The 10,466-nt window shown below is 19.2% G+C and overlaps 2 protein-coding genes across 2 annotated transcripts; one reads left to right on the top strand and one right to left on the bottom strand.

Moving 5' to 3' along the window:
• Positions 1-174: 174 nt before the first annotated feature.
• PRSY57_0704200 (importin-7, putative) lies at positions 175-3,903 on the top strand (the record flags this gene model as incomplete). The annotated part of the gene is made up of 1 exon (XM_012906707.1): positions 175-3,903. One exon carries the CDS (start codon positions 175-177, stop codon positions 3,901-3,903), a length of 3,729 nt encoding a protein of 1,242 aa, XP_012762161.1.
• A 455-nt stretch (positions 3,904-4,358) lies between these two features.
• Positions 4,359-9,917, bottom strand: PRSY57_0704300 (hypothetical protein; the record flags this gene model as incomplete). The annotated part of the gene is made up of 9 exons (XM_012906708.2): positions 4,359-4,371; positions 4,463-4,530; positions 4,656-4,751; positions 4,847-4,901; positions 5,017-5,116; positions 5,235-5,565; positions 5,670-8,108; positions 8,195-9,003; positions 9,191-9,917. 9 exons carry the CDS (start codon positions 9,915-9,917, stop codon positions 4,359-4,361), a joined length of 4,638 nt encoding a protein of 1,545 aa, XP_012762162.2.
• Positions 9,918-10,466: the final 549 nt, after the last annotated feature.

The raw sequence follows: 10,466 nt of genomic DNA on the forward strand, positions 1-10,466 counted from the left end.
AATACAGATATAAATATATATTTATATATATATATATAGAACAATACAGATATAAATATATATTTATATTTATATATATATATATATATATATATTTTCTTTTTTTTTTTTTTTTTTTTTTTTTTTTTTTTGCTTTTATTATTATTTTTTTGAGAAAGGAAAAAAAAAAAAAAAATGGAGAACCTTTTAAATACCAGCAAATTATGTGAAGTGCTCGAGGGTTCCATCAGCGCTTCAAAGGAGAAAAGAATTGAATGTGAAGAATACTTAAAACAAATAACTAAGGTTGATGGTTATATGAATGTTATATTAAACATAGTGAAGAGTATTAATGTTGTAGATGACAATATTAGGATATCAGCTTCCATATTTTTAAAGAACAGTATTCGAAACAATTATGATGTATTAAAAAAAGAAGAAGTATGTACCTTAACAAAAGATATATATGAAAGCTTATTATATTTAGAAATGAAAGATAAACAATTATATATTCAATTATTTGAAATAATGAAAATTTTAATACATAATAATTTCCCAGATAATTTTTCTTTATTAGAAAATATCCTAGAAGATATGAATCAAAGAAAAGATTTCCGTAGACTATATGTAAGTTTATATTGTTTAAAATTAATATTTAAGAAATTAAAAATAAAAAAGAAAGAGAATAATGAATTATATATAGATATATTGAATAAATATTTTTATCCATTGATTAATTGTTTATATGATTTAAGTATGTTAGATTTAAATAATAATGATGTTAGTGAGATTTTAAGTTTAATTTGTAAAATATATTATTATGTGAATGATAGTTATTTAATAAAAGAAGTTATAATATTAGAATATATGGATAATTATTTCAGTTTATTTGATTTTATATTAAAGAATGAAATTATAGTTACAAATTATATTGAAGATGAAAATTATTTAAAAAAATTACCACAATTTAAATGTAAAAGAATAGTATTAGATATTATAACTCGTTTATTTTCTAGATATGTGAATACGAATTATAATAAATTTAATAATGATATTACAAAAAAATTTTGTGATGTATTCTTGAACAAATGGTTATGTCCATTCTTTGAAGACTTCATAATTAATTTACAAAATTATGACAAAAATAAAAAAACTTTAACAGACGAATGTTTAATATATATATTACAAGGATTATCATATGGTGTTGAGAATGCATTAATATATAAAAATTATATAAAAAATAATTTTGATTTTCTAGTTCGAAGTATAATATTTCCATTATTATGTTATAATAATGAAGATATTGAAAAATTATTATATGATGAATATGATTATACTATGAATATATTTAATACATATGTTGTAGAAGATAAAAAAGTAAGTGCCAGCTCTTTTATAAAAGATTTAACAAGATATAGAGGTGTTAAACATATATCAGAATTATTTACTTTATGTGAAAATATTATAAGTACATATAATGAAAATTATACTAAAATTTATAGTACTAGTAATAATGCTACTAATGAAAATGATCAGTTCACCCAATTAGAAGAATTATTAAATAATGAATATTGTAAATATAAATATGGTGCTTTAAAAATATTAGAATGCTTATATAATCGTCTATGTGATAAGAAAAGAAATATGAACATTGAACAATTTTTAAAAACTTATGTAGAAAATGATTTAAATAGTCCAAATTATTTATTATGCTATCAATCAATTGTAACCTATTCTTGTTTTATTAAAAAAGTACAATCCTTCTCAGATATAAATGGATTATTAAGAAACTATGAAATCATTCTTAATCATATGGGTAGTTCAAGTTTATTAATTAGAGTAGCTAGTGCATCATATATTAAGAAATTCTTTAAAATCAAAAATGAATATTTAAAAAATGCAATCATAAAAACCATTCCATTACTTATTGAACGATTATTAAATGTAATAAAAGAAATTAAATGTGAATATATTGTTATGACATTAGATAATTTAGCATATACATATAAAGATTATATAACACCATATGTAAATGATGTTGTAGTTGCATTATGTACAAGTTTTGTATTCCTTATAAATAAAAAAGATGTTGAAGCAAATATTAAGAATTCATTAGAATATAATTTAAGAAATAATAGCCATACTAATAATAATAGTAATTATAATAATAATAATAATAGTAATTATAATAATAATAATAGTAATTATAATAGTAATAATAATAGTCATCACATGCATCATCATCATCATCACCATTTTCATAATAACAATGATATAACAATGAATAGTATGAGTGATAACTCTTTTATTAAACAAAAATATAGTACCCTTATGAATGAAAAAAAAGATAAAAAAAATGAAAATGAAGAATTGGATTTAAATTCTGTCATTTTATCTATATTAACAGCAATCTTAAGCTTATTAGATTCAGTAGATGAAGAAAATAAAGTACAAATTTATAAAAATACCATATCTTATTTATATGTAGTTGTTGATGAAACCTTTAAATCCCCTTCCATTGATTATTTAGAAGAAGCATTATCTTTATTAACAAATATAACATATTATTTAGATATAGATGAACAAGTATATAAACGTTTTGAAAAGTTATATGATATATTTTATTTTAATACAGATGAGAATTTGAAAATGCAAGAATTGAATATGATACGAACAAATCCACAAATTATTTTAAACAATGAAATCTTGATTAGTGACAAAAATAGTGATGCATATTTTTATGATTTCATATTTGATTTATCATTTTCTATAGGTGTATTTGATAATATAATATCTAAAGCAACAGAAAGTTTTGTTCAAATGTATAGTCATGAATATGGAATGAAATATATTCATATGGTTTATAGATTAGGTATGTTTGCTTTACATTCTAAAATTGTTAAAAGTGCATGCAAATTATTCTTTATACTATTTGAAGCTACTGTAAAAATAAGAGGAGTAGATGAATTAATAATACCTGTGCTAAATGCTTTTTCTATGAAATTATTTAAACATGATGAAGCACAAGCTCTTATGAATCAAAAAAAAAAAGAATCTTTAGAAAATAATGATGGTGCAGATAGTATTTGTAGTGAATACGATGAAGATATTTTGAGTAAAACAAGTCTAGAATATATTAGGAAATTATTTTATTCAATTATCATTTATAATGTTGATCAATTCTTTTTATTCTTTAATAATATAAATAAGACAAATGTTATATTAATGTTCTTATCTAATCTAAATGATATCAAAATTAATAATACAAGGAAATTGTATATATTAGCCATGAGTAATATATTAGAAAATATGCACAATGCTAATATTAGTATTCATATTAATGAAATTAATACATTTATGCTCAACCTAGTTAATGTAGCTAATTTATATTATGAAAATAAAAATGTCAAAGAAATGTCTGAAAAATCATTCGATTCAGATACATCATCAATTGATGATAATAGTGAAGTAGATATAGATGAAAATGAGGACGCTACAAATGAAAAGGCATATAAATTAATTAAAACTATCGAAGCCTTAGAAAAAAAAAATGATCTAAAAATAAAATTAAAAGATAATGTTACATTAGATAATATTGTAACTGCTCAAACACAAAATTTTAATAAAGAAATCAAAAATCATAATAATAATCATGGTGATCCGGATTATGATGAAGATGAAGATGACGATGATGATGATGATGACGCATATTATGATTATGATGATTGTTCCGATTATAGTAATGATGAATATAGAAAAGGATTCTTTGATGATATTAATGCATTCAAAATTTTATATGATACTACAACCAACTTTTATAATAAGTATCAAAATACTTATAATAATGAAATATTGGGAAAAATGAAATATCTAGTTGATGCAGATCATAATAATGAGTTACAACAAAAAACACAAGATAAATAAACACTCAAAAAAATTTAAATAAAAAGAAAAAAATAAAAAATTATATATATATAATATATATATATATATATATATATATATATATATATATATATAAGTAAATTATTCATATTATGTGTACAAAAAAAAAAAAAAAAAAATCATTTTTATATTATTTTATAATTTTTTTACCCATAAAATTGAATATATAAAATTACATATACTTTTTTATGCATACTTACATATTTATGTATATACATAAAACAATATTTTTCATAATATTTAAAAAATATAAAAAATTTAAAATTAATTAAAATAACATAAAACAAAGCAAAATAAAACAAAACAAAACAAAATAAAACAAAATAATAAATAAATATTACAATAAAATGAAGTCCTTCCATAAGCATTAAAAGATAATTTTACTACTGCCATTTCTTATAGTGTGAATTATTTATCACATATGAATTGTTTAATCATAATAATATTCTACAAAAAAAAAAAATATATATATATAAATATAATATAATATAATAAATATATATTTAAAATATTATTTTCTAATGTGAACTTTATTTACTTTTTTAAAGTGTCCATATAAAGAAATTTCTTCTCATCACTAATATTTTGATAAGAAAATATATTCACCTAAGGGAAAAAAAAATAAGTTAAAATAAAATAATAAATGAACAATTAACATATATATATATATATATATATATTTATATATCCCTTGTGAATTATTTTTAAAAAAAGTTCTTTCATGTATTTACTAATTTTTTTCTCTTGGCAATATCAATATCTGAAAAGTTAATATTTTCATCTATCATTTGCAGTTTTATTAAATTATAAACTTCTTCAATGCACATCTAAAAATTAAATGTAACACACAAATAAATATATTTGAATATGTATAAAAGTACGAATATCTCATTTATTATTTGAAATATATATTATTTCTTACGTCATATTCAAACTTGTCCAGTAAATTTATCGCCCTCTTTATAATATCATTTTTTCTAACAAAGAAAAAAATATATATATATATATATATATATTAATGTTCAAATATATAACCTGAATTATATACATACATTTATCATATTTTTATATATTTTTTATTTTATATCGTACAAAATATTTAGCACGTGGGAAAGATGATACTGTTCTTCTGGGCCCCTAATTAACGCTTTGATTTTGCTCAAAAAATTGTTAAAGTGGTTGATATAATCAGCTATACAAAATGAACGAATAAATAAATAAAATAAGAAACATATATATATATAAGTATATATATATATATAATATACATATAAACATTTATTTTATGAATCAAGCTATATTTCTTATACCTTGCGATTTTATGAAGGCATCCGTTTTTTTCGTATGAATATAATTGTCAACACAAGATAATAAAAATTCATACAACAATTTAGAACTTAAGGATGATAAATCAAATATGTTTTTTTTATATTGCAAATTATCATTTATAAAAATTAACAAGTCATATAATTTATGCAACTTTTCATCATAATTTTCATCTGATTTTAAGTAGGTATCAATTTTAGTCCTTAAAAAATCTATAACGATATTTTTTTGTTCTTCTTTGCTCATATTAAATAGAAAGTTGAAAAAGGAATCCATGTTATTAAGGGAATGTAATTCTTGGTTCTCAATATATTTCTACAAAACAAATAAAATAAAACACAATAAAATATATATATTTATATATATATTTATGATTGTAACACCAATATGTCACACAATATCCATTTTATAAACCTTACCCTATATATCTTAGCAGATATATCATTCACAATCGTCTCATGGACATTCAATATGGTTCTCAGCTTAAAGATGTTATCCTTATAGATGTTTCTATTCTCATTCGTTATAACATCAATGACATATAAAACATATCTCTCAAATATTTTGTGAACAATATTATAATTGGATTCCACAAGAGAAAACTTAACAAAATACATTTCTTGGTTATTTCTTATGACCTTTTTTATAAGATCAAAATTCTTATATATAGTTAATATTTCATTAATATCATCAATAAAATCAGTGTCATTTCTATATATGTAGAAATTTTCTTTTATAGTTTTAAATATATAATTGGTTTGATGAAAAATACAATTTAGTTCTACAATAGAAGCTTTTTCTTCAGATATATTTAAAAAGTTAATAATTTTTTTTAAATATAAATTTTTAATATTTGTATAATTTTTATTCAATATATTGGTTTTTATTGTATCATTAATCATTTTCTCATATTGATCTATTAAATAGATATCATGTATTTCATTTATATTTTCTATATTTAATATAACTTGATAAAAATATAATTCCTTCCTATTATTATATATATTTTCCTTTAAATGAAATAATTTATTTATATACATTTTCTGACATATCTCTAAGAAGGATTCATCATCAATATCATCAAAAATGTCTTCTTTTTTTATAATATATTCATTTAAAACCATTTTTTTACTTTCTTCATCTTTCAAGCTTTTTTTAAAATTATGCTTAATTAATAAGCCTTCATTAAAATTCAGATTTTTATAATCAAATAAATTATCATTACCTATAATTTTTAATTGCATATCTAAATTTTTTAAATTTGTTAATTTATTTTTTGTACTATCTTCTAAAAAACGTTTTATTATATTATCTTCAATTTCTTTATCTATATCATCATTATCATAATCTAAATTAAAAATAATTTTTAAAATATTCCTTTCAGATTTGTTTTTCATATATTTTAAAACAAATTCTTCGTATAATTTCTTTCTATCATTTTTATTAAGAATAATTTTCCCTTCATTTTCATCACATAATTTCTCTTTATAAATGTTATGTTTTATAAACTCTTCTTCTTCTTTTAGAAAAGGTTGATTTAAATTAACTTGCTCATCACTAGTAAAATTTTCCTTTTCTTCCTTATTCTTACCATGATCATTTACCATATGATCCTCTTGTAATATATTATCATAAGAAGAGACATCATTAATATTAGATATATTATCATTATTAGTTACATTGCTACTCGGATCATTTTGTATTATATTAGTGTGCTCATTTTCTTTATAACAATTGTAAGAAAAAAAATGATCAAGATTAAATATATTCGAATTAAATTTAATAAATTTTTTTTTTTTTTTTATTTTCTTATATATATTTATCAAGTTAACTATCAATCTTAAACATTTATCTATATTTTCAAGTTTATAAAAAATAGCGATGTTTTCTTTTGTCTTAATAACAAAATTGAGGATAATATTTTTTACAATATTTTGTGCTGTCTTACTTGGTAAATTTATACCACGTTTAAGAAAAAATAAGTTGTCATTTTTATTTTTTAATTTCTTAAAAATTAAATTATTAATGAATATTTTATATTCTTTATAAATATATTTAAATAAATATTTTTCTAAAAAATTATCTGTAAATTCTTTATCAATATTTAAATATTTTCTTAAAAAATATATATCATTTAATTTTTTCATTAATTGTTCTTTTTCTTTTAATTCCTCTTTCTCACTTAATATTACATCATTTTTTTTTATCTTCTCGGTTGATATATCCCCTGTGTTTTTTGTTGCATTTTTTAGGGAATAATTGTCATGAATAATGTAGTCTACACTTTCTTCCATGTTGGAATAAAATCCTTTTTCTAAATTGTTTTCGTTAAATAAGTTTGATTCGAAATTTGAATTATCATCATTGCTATGATCATTACTATGATCATTAATATGATCATTGCTATTATCATCATTATTATTATCATCATCATTATTATCACCATCATTATTATCACCATCATTATTATCATCATCATTATTATCATCATCATTATTATCATCATCATCATTTTTGTCATCATCATTATTATTATTCGAGGAAATATTTTCTTTTTCCTTCAGAACATCATTTCCATCCATTTCAAATTCACTTACAATTTTATCCTTCCTATTACTTCTCGAGGTATATTTACATTCATAATCAACATTACTAATTATATCTTTAACAAGGTTCATAAAAATGGAGACGTTTACATCATCAATAACACTGCTATGTAGTGTTATGAAGAGTATATTTTTTATATCATCATACACACTATTTGAATATGTTTTTGTTCTTAATAAGGAAAGAACATACTTTTCATAATCATTCTTCATCTTTTCTAGGAGGTAATTATTGATTATTTTCTCTTTTACCTAAAAATAAAATATATATATATATATATATATATATTATATATATATGTTTGAATAATATACACAAGGATATAATTTCAACTTACATTTAAATGATCCGAAATGTGGGAGAGTAGGAAATAATTGGATATTTTATTATTCTTGAAAAAAAAAGGTATCATGTATTTATTTTCTCTAAGTAAATTCAACTTATGTGCTTGTATTACATCATATTTAAACTTAATATTAATTATATAGAAGATATAAAAAATTCGAGATAACAAATCTTTATTTTTATTTTCATTCTTTACATTATAAATATGATATTTATTCAATATCATAGTTAATATATTTTTTATGTTTTCCTTATTCGTCTTAAATAATTTTTGATATAAGCTTAAAAAACTATCAATATATTTTACAATATCTGGATCAAATATTTCATCAACATATATTTTCTTATTTAAGAAATAAATAAACATATCATTCAATGAAAATAATATATCGTTTAAGGTATAATTATATTTATCCATAAATTGAAAAATCTTTTTTTTATTCAAATGTTCTATGCCTTCATAAAAAAAATAATTACTAAATAACACAGCAAAGCCATCATCAGTTATAGAAAAATATTGATTATATTTATTTATAAATAACACATTTATAAATAAACAAAAAAGAACTATTTTATAGATCTTCATATTTCGTAAGCCGTACATTAAATTAAAATGGTTCTTCAAAAGAAAAATGTTATCGATCCGAATATTTCTAAGTATATACTTTAACAAAAATGTTAGACCTGCACTTACACAACCAAAAGAAATATATTTTAGGGCATTTACATTTTTCAAATAAAATGATATAAAACTACACAACCATTTATTTGAAAATATGTTGTTCTTCTTGCTTAAATTTCCTACGAAACAAAAGAAAAAAAAATAAAATAAAATAAACAAATAAATAAATAAAAGGAAAAAAGTAATAATATAATATATTAAATATAACAAAATAAAGACACTTCAATAATTTATATACACACATAATGTTTATTTTATATATATATATATATATATATATATTTTTTTTTTTTTTTTTCTTTTTACCATTTCTCCACTCAAGAGAGGTATCCTTATGATTTATCAAGTTATTTATATAATAACAATACGATTGTATACTATCATAATTTTTATTCGAATGAACATCATTAAAAATTTTTTTTTTTAAATAATAAGATAATATAAAATTTAAAATATTATAATTTTTTTTCTGTTTACGTTCTTTTTCATTTTTCATTTGATTAAAATAATATTCCATAGATTTCTTTTCTCTATTTACATAACCAAATGTAGAAAAAAATTCTTCTTCATTTGATAAGGTCGGTATATAATTTATTAATTTTAAAATTTCACTTTTCCCTTCATCTTCTTCATAATCTTCTACTTTATTCTTTTTCAAATATTCTTCAATCTCTTCATATGTTATATCATCTTCATTATCATCATCATTATTATTATTATTATTATTATTATTATTTTTATCATCATTATTATTATCATCATCATCATTATAATCATTATTATTATTATTTTTTTCAAACAAATTAAAAGAATTAACGGATTTACATATGTCTCCCCCTTTCTTTTTTATATACCATAAAAAGATATTCTTTTTTACAACACGAATGTTAAATAAGTGTACAGGCTTCTGTGGTGTACTACCGATGAAGCTTGTTACCCTATATTTTTTATAACTTCTTAAAGCACAACAAAAATAATTAAATAAAATGAAAAGCAAAAAGATACAAATATTAAATAAACGATACTTTATCATTGCTTATATTTCTAAAATGTAAAAGACACAAAGGTCTGAAATTTTAGGGGTGCCTGGGACTAAAGAAACGCATCGACGCACACTACAAAATAAAAAATTAAACGAATAATAAATAAATAAATATATATATATATATAATAAATCATTACATATGAATATAATATATTCCTTATTTTTCCTGTTTATATAATTAATTATTTTTACTTCCATCATTTATTTATTTTATTTATTTATTTTTTTTATAACATTTATTTAATATAATATATTAACTCCATTCATGTTATAACCACTTGTTCCTTTTTTATTTTGTTTTTTTTTTTTAATTTCTTCTTACTTTTAATGATTAATTTTTATATTCATCACAACCGTTTTATATAAGATGCGTAAACAAGTGGCTTTTAAAAAAAAAAAAAAAAAAAAAAAAAAAAAAAAAAAAAAAAATTTAAAAAAAAAAAAAAATTAAAAAAAAAAAAATAAATATTTATTATTATAATAAAAAAAAAAATATAATTTTTTTATTTATTTATTTTTTTTTTTTTAAAAAAATTT

This window comes from Plasmodium reichenowi, chromosome 7 (assembly GCF_001601855.1).
Source record: "Plasmodium reichenowi strain SY57 chromosome 7, whole genome shotgun sequence".
Taxonomy (NCBI): Eukaryota; Apicomplexa; class Aconoidasida; order Haemosporida; family Plasmodiidae; genus Plasmodium; species Plasmodium reichenowi.